Source organism: Bombus affinis, unplaced genomic scaffold, assembly GCF_024516045.1.
Source record: "Bombus affinis isolate iyBomAffi1 unplaced genomic scaffold, iyBomAffi1.2 ctg00000357.1, whole genome shotgun sequence".
NCBI lineage: Eukaryota > Metazoa > Arthropoda > Insecta > Hymenoptera > Apidae > Bombus > Bombus affinis.
This window is the reverse complement of record NW_026109033.1, coordinates 1-24,857: the sequence shown is the minus strand read 5'-3', so window position 1 is coordinate 24,857 and position 24,857 is coordinate 1. Positions and strand designations below refer to the sequence as shown.

General features: G+C 34.9%; 2 protein-coding genes and 1 long non-coding RNA gene across 5 annotated transcripts in view; 1 reads left to right on the top strand and 2 right to left on the bottom strand.

Annotated features, from left to right (window-relative positions):
- Positions 1-24,560, bottom strand: part of LOC126927944 (uncharacterized) — a 79,907-nt gene extending 55,347 nt beyond the window's left edge. The window contains exon 1 of one of the 2 annotated variants that reach the window (XM_050743922.1): positions 24,343-24,560. The gene's annotated coding sequence lies outside the window, so the exon portion shown is untranslated. Of the gene's footprint in view, positions 1-19,511; positions 19,742-24,342 lie in introns of those variants that run through there. The other variant, XM_050743924.1, reaches the window with a different exon arrangement.
- LOC126927943 (uncharacterized) lies at positions 1,027-20,688 on the bottom strand. Of its 2 annotated transcripts, none has more exons than XM_050743917.1 (4): positions 20,485-20,688; positions 12,582-12,763; positions 10,485-10,633; positions 1,027-1,627 (listed from the first exon to the last, which is right to left on the bottom strand). In XM_050743917.1, exons 2-4 carry the CDS (start codon positions 12,661-12,663, stop codon positions 1,454-1,456), a joined length of 405 nt encoding a protein of 134 aa, XP_050599874.1. In that variant the 5' UTR covers positions 12,664-12,763; positions 20,485-20,688; the 3' UTR covers positions 1,027-1,453. The 2 variants fall into 2 exon arrangements, with proteins under 2 accessions (XP_050599874.1, XP_050599873.1); XM_050743916.1 differs by lacking the exon at positions 20,485-20,688 and adding an exon at positions 15,088-16,135.
- On the top strand, positions 18,036-19,546 carry LOC126927951 (uncharacterized). Its single transcript, XR_007716087.1, has 2 exons — positions 18,036-19,289; positions 19,378-19,546. It is a non-coding gene; the product is annotated as an uncharacterized LOC126927951 (long non-coding RNA).
- Positions 24,561-24,857: the final 297 nt, after the last annotated feature.

Genomic DNA, 24,857 nt, shown 5'->3' with positions numbered 1-24,857 from the left:
GTAAGAGTGTAATGTTGTAATATTTGTGATGCTTACTTTATTAATTTTGTCACTGAGCCGTTCTTTGGTTCGTTGAGCAGTTCATGTTCCCTACTTGTTTTGCTTGGTACTTTCATAATTTTCGCAATTACAATAAAAGATTTAATTTGTAATAAGTTAAAGATTTGATCCCTTGCTTTATGATGTACGAGAACCTTTGAACTAACGACTTTGAAGTGACAACTGAACGAGAACTGACAAGCTTTCATTTCAATCTATATTTAAGATATTTAATATTTAATCGGTTTTCGTGACACCGAATAAATAATAAATAATAAATTTGAAGGGAAAAAACAAGAGATTAAGAAAAAATTCTGAAAGAGACACAAATCAGTAGTATTATTTTATATTACTTTGCGAATTACTTTTCAAGCATAAAAATAGTTTGACGGTCACTTGTAGTTCCTTCCTTGCCATTTCATTTATTAAATTCGTTTAATTTCGTAAACAAAATAGCCACTCGTGGCGAGTTTCGTGTCTAAAATAGAATTTTGTCATACAGGCTGGTTGGTAATTGATAGTACAAGCGGAAAATTGGTGATTCTACTCGAAAAAAGAAGTCGAAAATATAGAATAAAAATTTTTCGTTCCAGACTTTATTCTCGAGAAAATCGACTTTGAATTTTTGATCGGTATGCGTGCAACGCGTGCAACATATTGGAAGGGTTTATCAACATAACGTCAATCGAAACACAATCTACAATAAAATCCGTTATAACGAAACGTGATAAAGTGCACGCGTACCGAGCGAAAATTCAAAGTCGATTTTCTCGAAAACAAAGCCTCAAATGAAAAATTTGTATATTTTCGACTTCTTTTTTTTACCAGTTACCAACCACCCTGTATATCCAACAGCTCACTTTTTCTTTGTAAATATTATTAATAATTTTATCAATTTTTTTATATTTCCATCCTTCATACAAGTGACAATGAATCATAAAAGTTTCATAGAAATCACAAAGATTAGGGGATAAGTATACCACTATATTTTCATATATGTATATGTATGTATATTCCCAAATTACATGATAGAATATGAATAATATTGAACAAAATATAATCAACTACAGTACCATGGAAATACAACAGATTACAATTTTCTACCTGTCACCGATTCATCGTCATCTCCTTTCATTCTTTTGACATATGTAAAAACAAATTAACCCGTCTGATATAACCATACCTCGCTCTTTGAATACAAAAATCTATTAAAATGAAATAAAGGGGAAGAAAATAAGAATAAATATAATTACTCAGGCATAATCTTCTCGAGGTATAATTATTCAGTTACAAATGATTCTTCGTTAACACACTAAATTGTACACTACTTCTTTTCCCGATGGCTGAAGCTAATCGTCGATGTTTATAAGGTACGAATTTTGTTAACGGCGCCATCGGAATCTTTATTGAGAAATTAAAATATTACAATTACCATCACTAAGCTCAGCGTCCACAATACACTACGTTTTTCAAGTTTAGGTGAACCATTGACGATAACCACATCAGATCCGGACCAATACTCAGTGCCAACCTCATCCAGGCATTGGAACTCGCAACATCGGCGTTCAACGCGGAATTTCTTGCAGTTCTGTAATAAAAAGAAATCGATTAATTGTACGGATCAATCGTCACTAGACTACTCGAAAATCCAGGTCATTCAAAGAATGAAAGAAGAAAGAATTGCTGCAATTCCACCATTGCTTTTGCAAAACTAGTATTTGAGAACCATTGGTCAAATATATTATAACACTAAACGTACATTTCGGGAAGAATAACTTGTGCTATGAAACAAAATACGATAAAGTTCAAAGGTTACATCGATTTTCAAAATTTTATAAATTCAGGTGTATGACAGTATCAGTCAGCTGTTTTTCTGTCCCCAAGCGGCAAAATTCATTCCGACTTGTATTTTATGTATTTTACAGAAGTAAGCCTTCATTCATCTCCCATTCCATCCACCAACATGCTCTCGACGTATTATCATCTAAGTAAAATATTGATGTTGAGTCAGACATCCAACTGAATAATCTTTTCGGTCTTACTACAAGGCATTTAAAACCAGGGCTTGTGCTTATACGTTAGATGTGTAATACTTGGCATGAAACCTGCTTATATTAATATTAAATTTATGCATAGTCGGATGTTGGACCATTGTCAAAATGAAATTACAATACACACAGTTTCACCGTGGAAAAGTGGATCTTTCTAGCATGTCTACGCAAATGATGGTTGGAGGGGGGAGGGGGGTGGGGAGAACTGTACATGCGCCAAACACCTTTACGTTCGTAATTTTTCACACAAATTTACAACTGTAGGGAAAAAATTATCTCTGATGTTTCAGATGTTAGAAATTGACAATATCGCATAACGGAATGCTGTGTTCCAGATATTCTATTTTTGTTACGAAAATGGTACAAACGAAGTCCACTTAAGAATAGTACAACAAAATCGGTTGAGGTTAGGTTATCATGCAGATATCGTGGCTTTTGCTTTGGAAAGCACGCAACTGCCAGTCTCGTCGTCCCTTGTAAACGAGAGAAAGATATTGTAATTGGTCGGGATTAACATAAAACTCGTCGCATGCGATCAGATGGCCTGAATGTTTAATAAACGAGAGTAGGGTGCGTGCTACGCGGTTCTAACAGTTTAGGCGGAAACTAATTATTGTAACCGGAGCCGAGATATGTAGCGATATTACTTTCCTCGACAAAGCGTATAAGGTGAGGAGAGAATCGCGATAAGGTAGAACAAGAGACAGGAATGCTTTACGTAAAGCAGATCTGTCAACTAGATAGAGATCCTACAGCTATAACTACAGTGAATCCGTACTCTGGCGAATTGTCGTTCACAAATAAAGCTTCCGAAAAACGGAATTCATACAATATAACTGCTGTTGTAAGAATCTACATATCTGATTTTGCTGCCGTATTTGTCAGAACGTTTGTTTATCAAAAAAACGCATCCTCTGTAATCCTCTGTAGTTTAACAAGGCACAGTTAATAAAAGAGATAGAGCGTTAAACGGTGACGATTTAATCACAGTTAAATAGATATTGGTCTCTTTGGTTAAAATGCCCTATGATTTATTTGCATCATTTTTTTTTTCATGCAATTTAAAATATTTAAATAAACAATATTTACCAAATATTCAAATATTTAAAGAAACAGTAGTCCATACAATATAATTTTATTTGATGGTTATTTGATATTTAATATTTTGGTTTACATACAAAATTGAAATTATACTTTGCTTGAGGACAAAAATTCTAATTGCATTCCTAACATATACCAATAATTATTGATGAAAATAGAAAGAACTGCAGGACTAGGAAGATTACTTAGCATCTTATATAGCCTGTCAAGGCTCGAACGTTTTATCTTCCTGTAGATTTTCTTTGCTTTTAGACTTTCCTTCCATTTCTCTGAATTGGTATCTTCTGTACACTATTTATAAAAGAAGAATAAATTACATGTTGCATCCAAGTTACCAATCCAAATAATTTTAAGTAAGAAAAGAGATCTAATGCAGCAGTTTCAACTTAAATATAGATCCGACGATTATTTACGAACAAATAGTATAAATCTTTTAGCAATATGAAATTCGCAATATTTATTCAAATATTTATATTTATAGTACGCCATTAGCAAAGAAGACATGTTTGCGTGCGTTATCGATTTTACGCTTTTGCCACGCAAACGTGGAAATTGCGATTCAAAATTGAATTTGCACTGGAAACGGTTGACGTCACGACATTAATAACATATTTCAAAAACACTGATGATATCATACGGAATCAGAGAGATTCTATGAGAAGTTAAACGCATAATCATCCTATTGTAAATAACAGGAACAGAAAGTACACAAGGAATAATACAGAATCATCCTATCATCCTATCCTATTATACAGGATTGCTTTGATTCGAGCTCAAACATAGGGAAATCTGAAAGAATTTTTCGCAGAATTTCCTTCCCCTTTGAATTGGGTTTTATACAGAACGACTTTAACCTTTTCAAGGAAATACCTATAGAGTGTGACGATCTATGATTTTAAATAGAGAGGTATATCTGAAAAGAGGTGGATGTAAAACGTAGCATATAAAACGTAGATCAAATCTTTATTCAAGGATTTTTTCTCTTCGCAGAGAATCAGGTTTTCAAGAACGATCGAATATGTATGCACTTGATTTACACGTGAAGTTGTCATTAAAAATATTGTTGCGTTTAAAAAGATAAATATTGATTTAAATTTAACGAAATTCTTAGTCCAATTGTTTTAAGCTTAAAGATATGTAGGTGTCACATTTATATATTGAAAACCTGGGAGCGGCATTAATTAACAAACCTAGTCACGCGCACACGTACTTTAAAACCATGCTTGAAAATCGATATTCCCTGAAACAATGCATCCTTCTGCGCTTCCAATTTATTTTCGCACGAAGAATCAGTCCATTCATCGTTGCCGTCACCATCGCTACTGTAATCTATATTACTCGAATAAATTCTATATCTTGATTGGAAAATCGAATATTTTAACGAACTTTCTGTGTGTCTTTTTTTTATGATTTTAATTGGCAATTTCCGAAATTAAACTATAGCTTGAGAATAAACCGATAATATTTGAGGGTATATATAGATACATCATGTTTTTGATGGGTTTTGTCGTAAAATAATTGTAGAAAAAGCAAACTTTTTAAGAAAAAATTACCATATTCGAGTAATAAATTATAGAAAATTACCAACGTAAATTAAAACTTAAAAAGAAGAATCTATTACACGTAATAAAGAGAAGGACTTGTTCACGAACGGTAATTCAACAAATACAGTCGTTGCAGGAACATAGTTTTACAAGGGAGAAGAATCTCTCTAGGAACTCGACGATGTCACGTCAAGCGAAAATTCAATAAAGTGATTACTAACCGTATTACCAGCGGCAATCGTGTTACGGCAATTCGTAAATAAGTTAGTCGTCTATTTGGAGAAACGTCGCTGGCAATATCGTCACATTTTAATTACGTCAGCGCTATCAATTGGTCTTGGAAGAAAGTTTTCCATTATGTACTTTTGCCCACGGCGTCGTTCCAACAAATGAATCCGAGTTTTGAATCGCTTTCTCCTATATCACGAATTTGTAACGGTGTTTCTTCAAACATTAAACGATTGTAATGAATGCCTTTGCGTACAAAGACTGATACCTGGTTTGACTAGAAGCTTCAGCTAATTAGTGCCCCAGTTAATTTGGATGTTCACTACCACGCCACTTAAGAAGTGGCTTCGTGTCCGAGCGGATTTCCCCCACGTAAAAAAAAAAGAAAAAGAAAAAGGGGGAAAAAAAGAAAAAGAGAAAGAAAAAGAGAAAGAAAAAGAAAAAGAAAAAGAAAAAGAAAAAGAAAAAGAAAAAGAAAAAGAAAAAAAATAGTTAATTTGGATGTTATAAAATGTTATATAACCAGGAACTTATCTTCTACTTGGTAGTCGCATAAGAGAAGACCGAGCCATTGAATATCTCAAATAGATTAGCTGATTCGCTTAACGTATTTTTACTTCCGATGACGTAAATAAGAGCAGAAAGTACACAAGTAATAATACAGAAATGTCAAATGTACAGAGGAATAGATTTCGTTAAATCATTAGCACGTAACATTTCCTTATAATTCTATTTGTGTATAGCAAAATAGCTTGTGTGCTTTCATGAATTATAATTGATATTTAGAAGCTTTCATGTAGGTAGATATATAACTCGTGTTATTTAGTAATTTAACAATACATCATGACAACATATCATTTTCGTTTCTTCGTTTATCTCGTTATGCGCGTAAACGAATGTGTAAATAAAGACATATAATCAACGATAACATGTAGTGGCAAGCATGATAATTATCGACGAAGGAGAATATTGGTGAAATGATTGTGGGTGATTTCACTCGGTGTATCGGTAAATAAACTTTGATAGACATTGCCGGTGAATTCGCTGTCGGTGAAATCGTGTCGATGAAATAATTGTCAGTGATTTAAAGATAACCCAATTTATTGATCTCCTCTTCATAGAGTTGTACGTCTCTCTATAAAACATATTCTACCTGGAAGGGCTGAAACATTTAGCTTAGTCACACTAAACTGGACTTGACTGCAAGTAAGAAGATTGAAATGCAAAATTCACGTGTGAGATGGAAAGTTCGATAAGGCGATTATGTATATTAACCCGAAAGAAAGCTCATGGCTTTGCAACGCGTTACACGCAACACGGAATTTCCCTCGCTGAAATAATCCTGTTACAACGATACGATTTTCCTTAACAGATCTCGCAATGTAATTCTCCCTCTACAACTTTTTATTAGGTTTGAAACACGAGAGTTTCGAAGCTCTGCAAAGTCTCGCGAATCTAGAAGTCGAGTTTCAACGTATTTTCGCTTCTTATTTTATAGCTGTTAATAGTTATTATCTCACTCTGCACGTACATCAAACGAGTACTTATGTAAATCCAAAGGAAACGGAAACAACCGAGAATAATTGAGGATAATTCGAATACGTACCGATTAGTAAAGTGTTTGGCAAAGAAAAAAAAAAGGAAAATTGTATCGGAGAAATAGGGGAAATACGGTGGCGTACATCAAGCAATCTTTATGGCTGTAATACATTTATTATTCATTTATGTTCATTTTCTATCGCGTAACAGACGTTGAAATAACTGGCAGAACGAGCATATAAATCTTGTATCGCTCGACCTGACTTCTCCCGATGGAAAAATATTCACCAGCCTGGGATCGTGCATCGCTAATTACTCCGTTCTACTTTTCGAACGCGTTTCCATCCATACAGAAAAGCAAGAAGGCAAACCCTATCGCACAGTCATGAGGAGATGCAAAAGCAAGAAACCAACCAACGACATGCCGATCGACATGGTGGAATCAGTCCTACAGAGGCTATTCACCATGGGACACGGACCCTCCCATTACGAGGGCCGCGAAGAGGCAGAGACCGAAGAAGAAGAAGACATCAGCTTCAGCGTCGTCATCGGCGAAGGCGATGTCGTCGATGCCGCCGGAAGAATGAACACCAAGAAGGCTGCAGGAGTCGATGGAAGACTCCTGGACTGCTGGACGCAGGAGCTGGAAGCAAGCTGGAACCAGACTGCTGGAAGACGGCCAGAGTAATATTGCTAAGGAAGCCAGGAAAGGATCCCAGTCTCCCTAACGCGTACCGGCCGATAAGCATACTCCCAGCCATGAGCAAGATCTGGGAAAAATGCTTTAAGAAGATCATCGAGAGATGCATCGGAACGGACCCGTTCCATCGGAGGCAGTATGGGTTCAGAAAGAAGAATTAGCTTAGCGAATACCGATAAGAACAGGAAGAAGCTGAAACGGGCACAACGAACGGCCCTGTGCATAACAACGACGGCATACCGTACCGTCTCCCACGCGGCACATTGCGTGTTGACCGGGAATCTCCCGATCTACATAAAGATAAAGATGCTCGGAGAGACTTACGAGAGGAACAAGATCCATAAGACCAGGATCGGCGCGGATGACGGCAACGAGCTGAAGGAGGAACTGGAGGCGCAAGGAAATTAATGCCGAGTGCGCTGCTATTTACCAAAAAGAAGATGGACATCGATCATCACACCATGCAGCTGTTAACCGGGAATGGGAGTGTGGCGGCACTCGACAAGCCAAATACCACCACTCGACACTAACTAGTGTCGGACGACGGCAGCGACATCTACAGCCCCCAGTGACAATTACAGCGGACCAGGCCCAACTACTACAACTATCACGCACATCCAATAAATATATAACGCACACACGGCCACCTCTACAGGAGTTTTGGTGTCTATAGAGAGAGGATTGGCAAGAGCAGCGACAGCAACTGTCTCGACTGTGGAGACCCTAACGACGATGCAGAGCACGCCCTCTTCACGTGCCCGAAGTGAACGGACAGGAGGATTGAGCTGGAGGACGCTCTTGGCGAGAAGATAGACGTGGACAATCTGATCGCCACGGTGACCGCCAAGAACGAGAGCTGGGATAAATTCAGGCAATTTCGCAAGACCGTCATGTCTCACAGGAGGGTGACAGCGAAGGCCTTGAAGGAGGCAAGGAGGAGAACGAGAGCAACAACAACTACTCGGAGCAGTGAAGGCAGAGATACAAGACAACAAAGAACCACAGAAGGAGATCAGCCCAGTATTCTGAACTAGCTGAGAAGATGACGAGAGCAATACAGAATATACAGAATAACTGCCCGAAGAAGAAGATACGACGGGGCATGAAAGGACAACCTGATGACTGCCGACAGGTTTTGTTGTCTGGGGTTGTCTGTCCTCAAAGCAAAGGAAAAAGGAGGAGGGGTTTTTAGTGGGTATGGCAACAACATCCGCCCGAGTCGCACATAACCCAGTGATCCGCATCACTCGGTATGCGTAACAGCATTTTCCTCTCCTCAATTTTTCTTTTTTCAGTCTAAACTAAATCCAGGAAGAAGAACTTTCATCCAATTACATACTTCATTAATTCATGAATTATATTCGTTACCGTACGTACAAAAAGAAAGTTGACTGACATAAAAATTCAAAGGATAGAACTTCTAAGCTCGCGATTGGAAACAGATTCAGTTCGATGGTTTAATTTGCCATTTAATTGAATTCTCTGGCAATTTCAGCGAACTGTGGGCTTTAAAAGTGTCCCGCATTCAAACGCAAGACTTCTCCTCCACCTTTCCCTTTCTTTCAATTCCAACCTCAAGTAATTGACCTATTAATTCGACGATATATTTACATGCTCGCAAGGGATTCAAACAACTTCGTTGCGTTAAATTCGCAATTATAACCAACACGAATGTCTCAATCAATGTGCAGCTCGAAACAAATAAAAGATAATTAACTTTTCAATATAACGATTGATATGTTTGATGAAGAAAAATTTATGAATTTTTAAAAACGTCTCCTAGTACATTTAGCATTTTTATAATAAAAACTTAGAACACACACGCACACATGTACTATTCCACGAAATGATTTACACAGCTATGAGTCTGTAATCCTATCATATTATAAAGGGATGAACGAACTTTTCCTAATAAATATAACTTTATACAAAATCTCGTTTAAAAAAATTAGTTTTTTATTCTCATTAAATTAATTTAATATCAGAATATATAATTTTAGTCGTTATCAAAATTTTATGTCAAATGCGTTCATAGATACATATATAAATAAATGTCTAATCCTATGTATTTATTTCAACTGAAATCTTAACTTAAATATTTATTAACAATATTCTGACGAATATGCAATGAAAGATAAAAACAACTTTATTTTTCTTATAGAATGTCTCATGCTTCTTACTCATTTTATGTTTCTCGTTGTCAGTGCGTAACTACTTATCAGCCGCATGAATGCTAAGTTTTACTACTGAGAAACGAAGAGACATATAGATGCAAATATACGCTACCTCGCGTGAAAAAACATCAGATACATTAACCAGAAGGAATATCCGATACATATAAAATTCATAGCGTAGTTATTTATACATACAGACGGAATATTTCTCTCTGTATGAAATATTCTTTCTTCTGAATTCTTATTATAAATGTATGTCCATTTCCTACCTTAAAATGTCTCTCCTTTGAAAAACTCCATTTAAATATAACGATTAACAAAATATTACCAATAAAACTATTAAAACGAGATGCTGAAAGAACCTTTTAATGAAGTACAAATGATTATTTCAACTTTAATTCTGTTAAATTTGAATTGAATCATTTATAAACCGAACAGGTGTATAAAATTTTATTGCGTAAAAATCGTGAAGCTGAAAATTAGGAACGAATAACGAATGAGTAACCTAGTTTCATTAAAAGGTACGTGTACGCCGATCCGCGTAACAACTTCGACACTCCAATTATTATAAAGCATGTATCCTTCAGAGATTTTTTGCGCGAACGCAAGATACCTTTTACACGTGCAACTGAATAAGTGGAACGTGATTTTCAATATTTCTTCTTGTAGAACTTGTAACAACGTAACTGTTTCACCAATATTTTCCCTGACACTTTTACAACGATGCGTAGAAATCTCCTTTTCTAATTAATAATTTCAGCATTTCTCTGAACAGTTTCGTTGCGATTAAAAAATATACAAAGCTTACGACGTGCTTGTTTAAAAATATTTATATGGAACAAGATTTCAAATTTGTCACATCAATCGCGATCTCAGCAGGTGTAAATTAATTCGTTCTAATGAACGAATAAATTGAACGGCTCGTGACAAAAATTATCCCTGTCCATGTTTGTCTTTCTAAAACTAATTCAAGGCGAGTTAAATGAATCGCTGTGTACCCTATTCGCGCAGCATGTGTTTTAACGACCAGCATAAAAGCGTTAACGGTGTACTTTAGTTTCTCATGGTTGTGTTAAGCTGGTTGCTCTTAGAATGAGCATATACTTACAAAAGGAGGTGAACAGAAGATAGCCCGGCACCATTTTGGCTCCGAATGGTAACAGAAGCAGAGGTTGCAAACCGATGGTCCCGGCACATACATCATTCCATGCGAGACAACTTCTCCTTCGAAATCAGTACAGTGTTTTCCTAAAGCCGCTGAAAACGATTACCAGCGTCAATATCTTTGCCACTCGACAATCGTACGCGCAGTTACGCTAACCGTTTTAACGCCACGCAGCGTGATCGCTCTATTCGCGTACCGTGGTAAATTGTGCCACGATGTATGGTCACGATCATTAATTCGCACCGCGCTCAAGCGTGCTCGTCGTGAGTCATATCAGAGTTTCCTCTCGTAATTACTTGTTTTTCAAATAATCATAAACCAAATAAAAAAAAAAACCAATATAAAAAATTACCTCTTGAATCGGAAAACCAAATCCTGCATTATAGAATGTTATCACGCAAACGAAACGCAGAGCATAAATATTTCGCAAACTTTTGAGTGTTTGTTGTAACGCTTCCAGTATAACCGATGAAATGAAGCGCGAGCACGTCGAACGGTATATTTCGATGAAAAAAACAGGATGAAAAAGGGCAACGCGATCGCGTCGATCGGTACTCCTCGCAAATAAATGAACGAAGCGCTATCGCGCTGCATAGCACAAACCGATACGGAGTCTTGAAACATCCGACACTAAAACGGTTAATAACATTACGAAAACGACCGTACCAGGAAATTTTTGTTCAACGGATCCGCATTGCGGCTATCACGATGCTTCTTCGTTGCATCGATGCTTCATCGATGAGATTAAAGCACCGTTGAAATAGGTTATTCGATTTCTTACATGGGGAAAAAGTTTTTATATCGTGTTTGCTGTTTTACTTCGCAAGTGTGCTTTACAGTATACGTTAGAACTCCAAGTCGAGCTATCCGAGTTAAAGTCTCTTGAAACTTAAAACGGCACTTAAAGGATATAGGTATAATAGAAGGTTCGTTTAAAATTCAAAAGTGTATATACGTACATAAACATTTGAATAAAAATAGCGGATAATCTCAAGTAAAAAAGTAGGTTCGTGCTAGTAAAATGGTTTTAAAATACTTGTCAAAAGTCGAACGACTTGACTAATTAAGAATGGATGTAAGAGATTGAAAGCAAAGGGCATCTAAGAGTATGAATTAAGTAACAAACTCACGGTGACAAAGAGGTTTTCACTCGCTCGAATTCAAATAAATCGGTTAATTTGAACGAAACTTTAGGTGCACGAGAAGCGACACGCGTCCTCAAGGACTACGAAGGTTCTACTCGAACGAATGAAAACTTTTCTCTGGCCCGGTGTGTATACACAAGACGTGCGAATTTAAAGTGCAGATTGTATTAATTGAAATAATTGGTTGGTTTGATCAAATTAATCGTTTTAAGCTGAAATGACGAAGGTCATCCAAGTAATTGATGTCCACTGTAATTATTTGTTAATCGCGCGTGGAATCGGAACGATTCGACCTCGTTCCAACGCGAATCGTTACTAAGGCAGAGACGGCAATTAATAATTGTCGCGTCATTTGTTCGATCGTGTTCACAAATTCAAATACGGCTGAGTGGCGGAAACCATTTATAACACGTCCCGTACCGCGTAGGTCGTATACATATCTCAGGATGAATTTTTCGTACTTTGCCGCATATATTCTCCATGTTAGACATACCATAAAATATTTCGTGCAATCGCGTATTCCTGTCTAATGTCAGGAATTCTCTTTCCATAGGTCTGCGTTTTCCATATTATCTATTTTGCTTATCAGTAAACATTCTTACAATTTGTGATTAATACTGTACGTACAGGAACGTTAAGTTTTTGACGTTGTAATATTTCACATGAAATAATAATGGCTGTATATCGACTAACCTATTAATTAATTAAATTCGTGTATATCAAGTTTCCTATCATTTAATACTTTCGTGTAACTACAGAGATTTGATACTATGAAATGAAATATAAAACTTGGTAAAAAAAACGCGCTTCGTTAGGAAATGAGGGTAATGATGCAAATATTTTTTGTAGCCGTTATATAGAATTTCGATGGTATAATTAATCAGTATCAACTTACCAGCCCCTAACGGGAAGAAAGTGACGAAAATAACCTGCAAGCAGATGAGCATTGCAAGTATTTCCGAGTACGAATTCTTCATGGTTGTAAAAAATCAAGAAATGTTGTCGCTGTAGAATAGGTGAAAATCAGGTGTTTCAATATCTGTTGTGCGGTCACTGGAGTGCGTAGACCAGAAATATCTGCGACAAAAATCAGAATACATTTGTTTTCACATGATTGGATCAATTTTGTGTAGGACTAAGCTGATTGAACCTAACACGGGATAATTGTCCAACTTACGACCTTAACAAGCCCGCTTGATTCCCTATAAGTGCTTGAAATTGATGCTTGTATTCTTTCCAGATTAACAAGCTTTGCCCCCCCCCCTCCCTCTCTATTTCCTTAAATCGAGTTAGACTGCCACAACATATTATCTTTCTTCTTTTCTTTTCTTTTCTTTCGATCTTTTAAAATCTTTTAAAGCCTTAAATCGCTGGTTATTATAGTGTATACATTCAATTACTCTGTAAGTCGTAAGTACATGTTTTACGTTATTTTTCATTTTCCAGCTAAATTCCATAAAAACAAGAAATATACTTCCAACGTGTTTTCACATGTCTCTAGCAAAGATCTCAAAAACAAGTTGCGGCGCAATTTAAAACGACAAATAGCACCGTGTGTCTCGTTGTGGCAACGCACGCTTCGTCAGCTTTTTAAAAGCGCTCTCTGTCTGCTTTTTTCTCTCTTCACCGCCTATTCGTTTTTTCTTAACGAGTGAAACCGTTTTTACGAGGACGGGTGCACAGAAATGACGTACTGGCAATTCTGTTTCGTGATGACACAAGCAGCCCGGTTTCAGTGAATTAAACCTGGCCCCAAGCTTCCAATTATCTCTCCCTTCCTTTCCTTTATTTTTCCCTTCTATATCGAGTTTGAGGTTTTCTAAATTTCCATTACAATCAACTATGGCTTTTCTCTATTTTATATATTAGCCGATGATTCATGGCAAAAGCGTCGGCTGTAAAAATATTTGGAGTTGCAACAGCAACAAGTGTGTTTTCTCAAACAGAAAATATTGGAAGCGTACTCGTTGGCAAAACAGTTCACGGATAGTTCGTCCTCTGCTTGTTATTTGTTTCAATACCGTTAGCAAATAAATTCATGGAACATAGTGGTATCGCATAAATTGAAAATAAAAGCTTTGCGTATACTTGGGAGTTGAACTTTGGCTATTATACGTATGTTATATATATATATATATATAGAAGATTGCTTAGAATTTGGAGCTTAATAACATATCTCAAAATCATTGACATTAAAAAAGGTGAACCTTACTTACCAAATTTCCTTCCGTCAAATGATACATAAAAATTGAAAAAAATAATATACATAGTTTTGACTTTCTTCCCCATTATAATTTGAATCACTCGATTTATTCGACTAAAGGTAATCAAGCAATAACCTCACTTTACACGTATTCTCATCACGTGAAATAGATCACATCGGGGATTTTCAAAAGTCGATGGAATATTAATAGCGATTAATTATTTATGGATGTATTCTGCTCGGTTAAAGCAATCACCTAGTGAATTATCGAGTTCCAGGAATATGAGCGGTAAACAGGATTGCAGCTATAAATGACTCTCTAATGTGTATATTAGAGATGAATTTGATCATTTATCCTCATAATATGAAATACGCTTTTAAGTGGAAATCATAATTAACAATTTCTGGCAGCGAAAAGTAAATAAATCGATACGTTTAAATCAATATTAGAATTTCTTCATATTTTTATCAAATATTTTTATCAAATATTTTAACATTGTAGAAGTGTCGTTGTAGAGAAATATTAGGTTGTTCCAAAAGTTTCTTTCGTTTTATTAAGAAATGATAGATGTACGATATCTTTTGCTTTATATTATTTTATTGAATTATGTGCGATCCACCTTTCTCCAATTTAATAAAAAATAACATAAAACAAAAAATGTTGTGTATCTATCATTTCTTTACAAAACGAAAGAAAATTTTACGACAATCTAATAGAAATTTAGCTTTAACACGATATAAAAATGGATCGTTATGCCCCTAGGAGATAAGAACAATATGATTAATATTAATAATGAATAGGTTAACGTAACGTAAAGCAGCTTTTGCAGAAGGCTATTACCTGAAAATGTTTACTAAATAATGATAACATGAATTTTCTTAAGTACCCCATTTGATACTTAATCTACTTTGTAAATACTGTACGTCCTAACTTTGAAAGAATGCAATTTTAGCCAGAATGTTTCAAATTACCTAGCCGTATTGTTTCCTTGTAATATAATTTATTCTTTTATAATTCTTTTATAATTCTTTCCACTTTATTGACTTCTAAACGTTAATGTAATATAATTTTTATAATATAATTTTAATCGAAGTTATTTTAAATTTTTAATATCTCATCCCTACTAGAACAATATTAACAAATGCGCAGAGCTCAAGTCGAATAACAGCGGCCCAGATAAATGATCATCAAACTTACTTTTGTTATGGTCGATGTCAGTGATTTTAAACCAGCCAACGTCCATGGCAATCAATATTATTTAGCCGGTCTTAACGCAATGTAAAAAGCAAAAAGAAAAAAAAAAGAGGAAGGAAGGAACAGGGAAGCAAAGAGATAAAACGAATTTTTCATTTTCTCGAAACTAGATCGAGTTTCAAGCTGCTCGTAAAAGAGTCTGTAGCCAATCCGACTAAATTCGACGAACCGCGCTTTAAAATTCCCAGAGAACTGTGATAACCATCGAAATCTGTACAATTTGTAGATTCATCGCTTGATTAAAAAATGGAACAAAATGAGGCTGATCAGCCGGCCTTTGAACTTCTAATGATCCCTATCGTTATACCCTAGGTTGAATGCTACGATATAAGCCGAGACAGCTATAAGTAGGGTTCACGCCATCTATTATTCACGCGTTACACATTCGCCAGACAGACGCGTCTAACGGTTGACATTGTTTTCTACCCTCAGTTCCAACGCAATTACGTTGCTACGTGCAATCAAGTCTCGAGTGAAGCTAATGATAAGTTGTTGTTCGATCCTACACAATTACTAAAATTATTCAAATTAAACTAATTTAGTCTAAAAGAAACAAGTAATTTCGTTATATATTTCCTTTCATAATAAGCCATGGTTGGAATATAGTAGCTGACGAAAATATTCGTATATTCGTAGAAACATTTTAGGGCTGTATTATGCATAACGGCACTATAGAATTAATACTGTAACAGAATTCTACTATCATGGTTATGCTGGTAATATTCGAAACAAATCTGAAAATCTATGTAGATGTTGTAAGATATTCAGTACGAGTACTGTGCATTACTGGTATGTACATAATCACGACGAGATAAGGAAGGTACTGTTCTCTATTGCTCATCGCTACCCGTTGCTAGTAGCAACGTACTATGCATATATATCTCGTAAAGATTTTAAATGTAGCCAACGAGACCATTTTTAATATTTGACTATCGTGACCCATTACAGTTTCATCACTTTCAATTAATTGAACAGGACCCGCACCTTAAGACTAAAATACACAATATAAGTATGCAACAGAAAATCTTTTAAAATTTACGGACGACTATTTATGGTATTCAAAGGCAGCAAAGATAATAATAGCGGAATATTAGCTGCGGATTTTCCTCGAATCGTAGCATACAATATGGAATCTGATTATTAAAAATTACAGTGGAAATTTCCATAAGATATTCGTGCTTGTGGCATTTTGGAAATAAATTCTTAACCCAAATGGACAACCTCGATATTCGAGAAATTTTGTGAAGCTGACGTCAATGGCGATATGTACTGTTGTTGTGCTATCATTTCATAGTAAGCTGTATTGATTATTGCACTTCTATTCACGGAATTGATTTATTCCACACAAAAGTTGACAACAATAATCGAAAAAAGAAAAATATATTACCGCCTTTCACATCAGCATACACAAGCACATAGGATTTCACACGAATATACACACTTGTAAATTCGACGAAACGATCAAATTTAATTACTTTTCGATTTTTCGGGCATCAAGTACTACATCAAACGTTACACATCAAACGTTAAAATACGGCGAGCATACAAAATGTACAAACCACTCTAAATTAATTAACTTTGAACGTTATTGATTAATTTAAAAAAACCACTGTTGCGTTGAGTTTTACATTTTAAAAAGTTGTTATCCGTTTTTGCTTTGTTTAAAACTAAAAACAGGACTACGTTCATTGTAAGTCGTAAATATCCCTTTTATTTATTTAAACAAACAGATATTTAAACAAACAATTTATAAATATATAATTTATTTACGTATATTTGTAATATCTGTTTTATAAATTTGTACAACCATTTATCCATTTATCTATTTTATTTGCATATAATTTTTATAGACTTTTTTTCTTTTTTTTTTTTTTTTTAAAGAACGAAAAATTGTGATTCTATTTTAAGACATGTCAGGCTGAAGCGATACGCGATATATATTTCTATTCGGATTTCACCGTCGTCGTAACCGATGCGATTGGAAACGTTTCACAATAGACGTCTTACAAGCGCTTGCAATGTCCGTCATGTGTAAGGCTCTACCACTGAATCGCGGCTGCCATTTAGTGATTAAGGTCGATCACTTAGAGACGTTAATCCGCCATAATGGCGAGCAATACATCGAAGCCATTATTGAAAGCATAGTTACGCTTTAATTTCATCGATCTTATTCACAAATAGAAGTGTACAAATTATAGGATTTCCAAATATTTAGTTTAGTTAAAAGGAGATATGAAAATGGCAGGTATATTCAAAGGATAAAACAGAACCGTACCGAATTGTAAAGTTTCAAATCATTATAACTATTTAAATTTGAAAAATCCTACTATATTTATACAATATATTTTTATTAAGAATGGAAGAAATTTCGAAAAATCCGCCAACACTTTTTACTGTCGTCTTGAAGCACACCATATGTTAAGCTTCTTCGTCAAATTCGTACAAATTTTATCGCCGATGTAACGAACGTTTCGAACATGTAGCACGCACGCGTCAACGCCTACATTTGGATTTTAAATATATGTTTTATGCATTAAATGTATTTGTACTTTCTTGCGCAATTTCTTTTAATTTGTTACGATATGGAGGGTTTAATTACGTTTAAGATATCTATCTGAATCCTTTAAATTCAAAGTTCTTTAAAAAATTACGTTACGTAAAATAATCGTTTTTCCACTTTATTGTATCATAAAATAGTTACTTAAATTCATATTACTTAAAGAATCTTAATCTTAAATCTACAGAAAGAATAAAAAAGAATAAAATCCTATATGTTAAATTTTACGTGGTTGATGGAATACATAGCGATGACGAGAACTAACTACAGACAACAAGAAACTATTAGCGAAGGCAACTGGTGACTATGAATGTCGTCTCTATAATACGTGGCGACTAAGGAGAACAACTACCAACTACGGATAACAAGTAACAACCAACTGTCTCGTTTCTAAGAGGCAACTAACTTGCAATTATCCTCCTTTGATGGTTTCTGTAGCGTGATATACGTCTTGAACGTAGTTAAAGAATATGGTCGCTGCTGAATGGCGATTTGACAGCAAGGCGATCCCGCCAGTTCAAAGCTTGACATTGCAAGCTACCGAAAACCATTAATCTTGTTATCGAATATCTAGCTTTCAGAAGAACCCTTGTGATATGATATGACGTCATGACATTTTTATGACGAAGATGAACAAACACCGACCTCTAACGAAACAAATTTTTATTAAGTGCCGTATGTGGGTTGCAGGCCGGCCAACCAAGGAAATTTATCGAATGTATAAAGTAAAATATATACGAATATATTCGATATATCATAAAATGCCCGCGTTATATCGTCTAACAGCATAAAGAAAGCTGAATTTAAGGAATTAAAAAATTGAAATACCAATTATAAGAGAGTTAATTAAATTCAAACCTATCGATAAATAAAGACCTATATTTCCTGGAAATTGATATCTTTCGAATTCTAAATTCTCCTTAGAAAGTATCATAGAGAAAATATGAAACTTGAAAAGTACATCACGCTGATGCCTCGATAAACCGTCGTGTCGATAAATCCATGTGTCCGAGCGATGAATTTTCCCCAAACAACAAAAAACTGAAGGGAAATCTTCTTTGAAGGACGTGACAAGGTAGGAGAAGCGGGAACAATGATCACGCGATAAACTGATGGTGTACGTATAGAACGAGTGTTGCGAGAGAATTATCGAGAAACAAAAAAAGAAAAAATAATCGTTGGCCGGCGCGACTATACGCTGTCGACGGGCAAACAGCGACTGAGACTAACTGAAACGAACTCTGTCACAGTATGAGCACGGGCTGCGTTCGCGGGTCGATCGAACACGTTCTGCGCCTCTCCTCGGCACCGGCGTCAAAGCCACCCCCGATGGCTGCAACGCACTGGTGCGCTTGCAACATTAACCACTGGTCCTTCCTTTTTCGTGTGATATTATACCAGCATCTGCGATGCCATTTCAAAGACCGCAATCAAAGCATTAAATGCCAGATTAAAGCGACGCGATAATATTACCCCAATATTCGTCCGTAAATGTTACCGTATAGATGTTTAATTAAGCATTATTATGCTTCGAATAATTTACTATCACATGTTCCACAAGAAAACACATGTTTCACTTTTCCCCGTAGTATGATTGTAATTTATATCAAATATTTATAATTTATAATTTAAAATATTTATAATTCACTGAAAGTATCTTCCTGTCACGATTATAGGCGTAAAATGTCAAATTAAAAGTACCAAATTAAAAACATATGGTATCCCGAAACCAAACGTACGACATGGCGAATCACGATGATACGATAAAAATTGATCTATGTCTTGATTTATTCAAACAGAACGAACTTACTCGAACTTTTCCAGAATAAACGATTTATTCGATAATATCCGTCACCAGCTTCTCTTCCTTCAACGGTAACAACTGACACCGAAAGCTCGAGAGACCCGAACGGTGAGACGTACCCAGAAGCAATGCAGTTACCTGGGCAAAGAGTCCCAAAGACCAAGGACGTAGGAAATTTCGAGAAACGGAAATGGAAACTGGAGTGGCGCGTCAATCAGCACTGACGGAAACTAATAAAAATGAAAAAAACCAAACTAATTCGTTTCACAAATTATTAAAACGATATTATTCAAAATTTCACTTGATTTTCTCACTATTTGTCGCACGCGTCAATATTTGTCGAAATATTTGTCAATATTAAAAAGTTAATAAAAAAAATATCCTCTTTCTTCATACCTGTCTTTCTCCCGGGCGGCGAAGGAATACTAGAATGTTCGAGAACAACGGATACTTTTTGATTTTATCTCAATATCAATTTCAATCTTTTTAAACGAAATATAATCTGAACGATGAAACGTTTGATCATATAATGTTCTTCGTTCGATGCTAAAGGAAATTGAGAAGAAACATCGAAAATTCGTTAATAAAACGAATTTCTTTGTTTCTGTGAGATAATAAACTTGATATACGTATTGATTTTTAAAATCAATATAGCTAACCAATGGGCACACTTTTAACAAGGGCGATGGAACATACCAAAAATCTTTCAAGGTGGTCTTGGCAACGGAAGAGTCGAAAATATAACAATTATAAATGAAAAATTCTAATATTTTACAGCTGGCAACGATAAAGAACTCCAGATATTCTGCTAATTAATTTACAACAAATTCGCGTATATGATCGATAGCTGACGTCACGTCATTGTGTCGCACAGCCCTTGTAAAACGATAAGAATTTCCTGGAAAAATTTGTAGCCACGAAATGAAAAAGATGATAAAACTTCTAACAAGAGTACTGAGACGAGCAACTTTGTACTTACCCCTTCGGAGTAGGGAACGTGATTAAACGTCCGCGAGTTCGAAACTTTTGTAAGTCACTGCACGGCCGCTGCTTATGGTGGAAATGTAATAGATATAAGTACAGAGCGCGTGAGCGAACTAAAAACGCGATATAGGGATAAAGAGAGAGACCGTTCCGTCCTTCTCTAATGCCCGCGTACTTGTACCAGAAATATGTAACAACGGTAAACGAGCGCCGTCAGTGTCCACTAGTGTGCATGCCTGATTAAACAAGGACAGAAAATGCTTATATACAGCCTTCTCTTTCTATTTCCATGTCGCATCCATCTTACTATACAGTAGACAGGACTCGACTATTCCATCATTATATTCGCACCCTGCTTATGTGTGCGAACGAATCGTTCGTCTCCTGTTTGATGCTCAGTTTTCAACGGAGTTGAAGGGAAACTTTATAAGAGAAAGGAAGTGACGGATTGTCTCAAAGTGATAAACGAAAATTCTCGTAACTATCGAAAAACGATAGTCAATACAAGGATATCATTATCACATATAAAACTATCACAATGAACGGTGAATCATCGCTGCAAGGTACCACAAATAAGACATCTCATAATTTGCGAAAACAGGTAAGGAATATTCTAGATTTTAGACTTTGGAACTTCCATGACAGTCATGAGTGTGTTTTGTCATTGATTTGCCATATTGCGTTTTTCACAATTGTTGTTCATTTTTTGTGATATTTTACACTCGCACATAGTATCTATGATTTTTTCTTTCGATAATTCTTATAATTATTGTCAATAATTAATTATTTATAACCATTTACGCTGTATTATATATCATTAAGATTTATCTTTGCACGTATCAAGATAGTAGATAACAAAATTATGTGTAACAAATTTATTAAACTCGCAATGTAACAGCAAATTGCATGAAAATCTTTATATTATTAATAATTATTGTTAATAATAAAAAAAAATAAATGTCTCATTAGGAGGAGAGTCGTACTTCGGAACGTAATCGGAACATATTGTACCTTATATGTGATTATTTGGAACGCAATGGGTGAGTATATTGCAATTTAGATATCTTCTTAGTTCCAATTTTTTCGAATAATATCGGTGACCAATCGAAATAGAAATTAGTGCGGAAATAGGGGAAGAAACCAAAGTTTGAAAATCGACATCGGTAACTCAGTAGTTATAGTTGAATAACTCAATCGATAACGTAGATTAACTAGTTATAAATGAAAATATATTTAAATTCAAACTTTAAAAATTAGAAATTAGAAAGCAGAAGGCAAAAAATTATCGCCGAGGATTTATATAATAATAAATAGACAGTACATTCCTTTTGTCTGTCTTACCTAGAAATAAAACAGTTGTCCCAATTGATGATTATCGTATAGTGTGTACTCATAGCATAAAATTTGTTCAATGAATTAAAAATTATATTTTTTAGATATGTAGACGTTAGCGATGTATTAATCCGGGAAGCTCGTCTACCTCGGAAATATCGAGTCTGCGACAACGTCGATTTGGAAATTATTCTTACAGAATATGAAAATTATTACAAGATGAAATTCCAAAATTATCCTATATTGTGCAAGGAAATAACTGAAGAGGAAATAAAGACGAGGGAAATGACAAATGCGAACAAAGTGTAAGAATTTAAATTATTTAACACTATTCAACTTTCTCAACGTATTCAACGTATCGATTACAATATCATTCAATCTTCAAAGAAGTAGTAAAACGTGTCAAATCTGTTAGCAAACAAAGGAGAAGTGAGTCTGTATCTGGGTCTGTGAAAGGGAGGAATGCACAACAGAAGATGAGGGGTGATGCTACGGATGATATTAATCTGGCAATGACATTGACATCAATTTTCGACAATGAAAGCGATGAATCTTCATCAGAAGAGGAGTTATTTAACATCTTAATGGAACAATCCACGCAATCAAAGATATCAAAATAGGCTCAGAAGCTTTATATAGACAATCCGGGATTGTGGAAGATTGCTGAAGACATTTTATCCGTAAGTTATTTTCGATTAATATACGTATTGTAAAGCTTTTTAAAAATAAAATACCTATCCTTGGATAAACAATCCACTGTATATCAATATCCAACAAATGTATTGTTGTATATATCCACTGTATATCCAACAAATACCTTGGATAAACAATCCACTGTATATCAATGACGCAGGGATTTCAGTAAAGCTTTAAATAATGAATTACATAACACTTTTGGAAATTAATACGGAGATTATGCGCCATTTCATCTTTGTATTGTCGCAGGAAATCATACTGAAAAAATTAAATGTATATTGGGACAACATCGTAGGCCTAGAGGAATGTAAATCTGCCATTACGGAGGCCATTGTGTACCCCCTTAAGTACCCTATCTTTTTTAATGGCCCATTTTCTCCCTGGAAAGGTATTCTGCTAATGAAAATTCTAATGTAGTTCTTTTGGCTGCAACTAATTGCCCTTGGTATGTATATCACGCTATTTCAATGTTTTCTAAGTAGAAAATATCTTAATATCATAATTATTCATTATCTTAATCTTAATTATTGTGTTGTTCAGAATATTCCTTCGTTATTATTAATATAACAGAACAATAATATTTATTGTAAATATATTATTAGGGACATTGATGCAGCTGTACGCAGACGCCTCGGAGAGAAGATATATATGTATATCTTGCCATATATATATATATGCCATAAGAACATATTTAAAAAAAATATAAATGGTTATCATATAAAAATATAAAAATATAAAAATATAAAAGTATAAAAATATGAAAGTATAAAAATATAAAAGTATAAAAATATAAAAGTATAAAAATATAAAAGTATAAAAATATAAAAATATAAAAGTATAAAAGTATAAAAATATAAAAATGTAAAAATATAAAAATATAAATGGTTATAAATTATTAATATAATTATCGTTCGAAAAATTGTTCGCGTGCGTGCATGTATGTGTGCGCACGCGCTATAAACAAGTTTGAAATATATAGTTCTACATATATACGTGGTATACATATTCCCTATATAATATAATATAATATATATAATATATATAATATAATATAATATATAATATGTGTAATCTGAGTGGTAATATATACATGTATTACATATGTGTTAGTGTATCTTATCGGTAATCTGTCTTTTATTTCCTCTTATCTTATTAACGCATGTATGGACTCAGAACACATATATGCGTTTTTTGCAAGTATTCCGCACGGCCTAACGACAGATATACGCGTTTGTCGATTTTTCCGACCAAGTAGAAGTAATACTATTACATTTATGATACATTTATGATACAGATACTGATACATTTATGTGAGGACAGTCGCATCTAGTTATCGAGAAATTCTAAATGTTTATTGTAAATTTCAATGTTTAAAATAAATAATCGATACTAAAAAATAACGCTCTTGAATTATTTAATCTCGTGCAAAAGAATTACTATAACTTATTACGCTTTGCGCTTTCAATAGTCAATCAACAGAGTTCAGTCTAACGAAGAAGTTCTCTCCTACGCTAACGAACTGTCCTGTTTTTGCGTCCAGGCATTCAGGACATAAATTAAAATATCGCACATAAGCACAGCGTAGCAGCGGCTTAAATTTAAGTTACAATAATAATCTTAAAAAAAAAAAAAAAAAAAAAATGTAATGATGCATGGCTATGTCGTACCGTCGCGTATCGGTACTTTTGCCTGTACCACTCTACAATCAGCATTCAGCGTTTATTCTGGAAAAAAATCATGTAAAAAAAAATATGTAAAAAACCTGGAATTAATAAACAAAGATTTAAAAAAATGAACAATTAAACAAGGGATTGAGATGACCAACCCCGGTCACGCTGCGAACTTCGAACGCGGAAGAGTCGAGCCGTGGCCATGATGGGTGATTCCAGGAATCGGTCGCGTACGGCAGGATCTGCCATGCTTTACCGATCCCAGCCGCGCCGATTTCCGTCAACAGGCACAGCAACGGAGATATTTGGAACAGAAGCAGCCGCATATTCGTCTATCTGAAATTAAAGAGATGATTTCATGTAGAAGATACAAATTCGTTCCCTGATATTGAAATGCCGAATCACGAGGAAAATGAGACATGCAAATGACAAAGTCGATGATCAATAGGAAGATGACATAAACAATTGTAGATTGCAAGGAAAATTTTGAAAAATGATACGTGTTCTAATAATAGAATATAAATGATAAAAAGGAGAATATAATTGCCATTCTTCTATGTATTTTACGATACGTATACGATAACGATACGTATCCACCGTCAAAATTTTGATTTAATTGAAATTAAAGGCACACACTGTAACTCAGGGCACAACTGTCCTTATTTTCGCA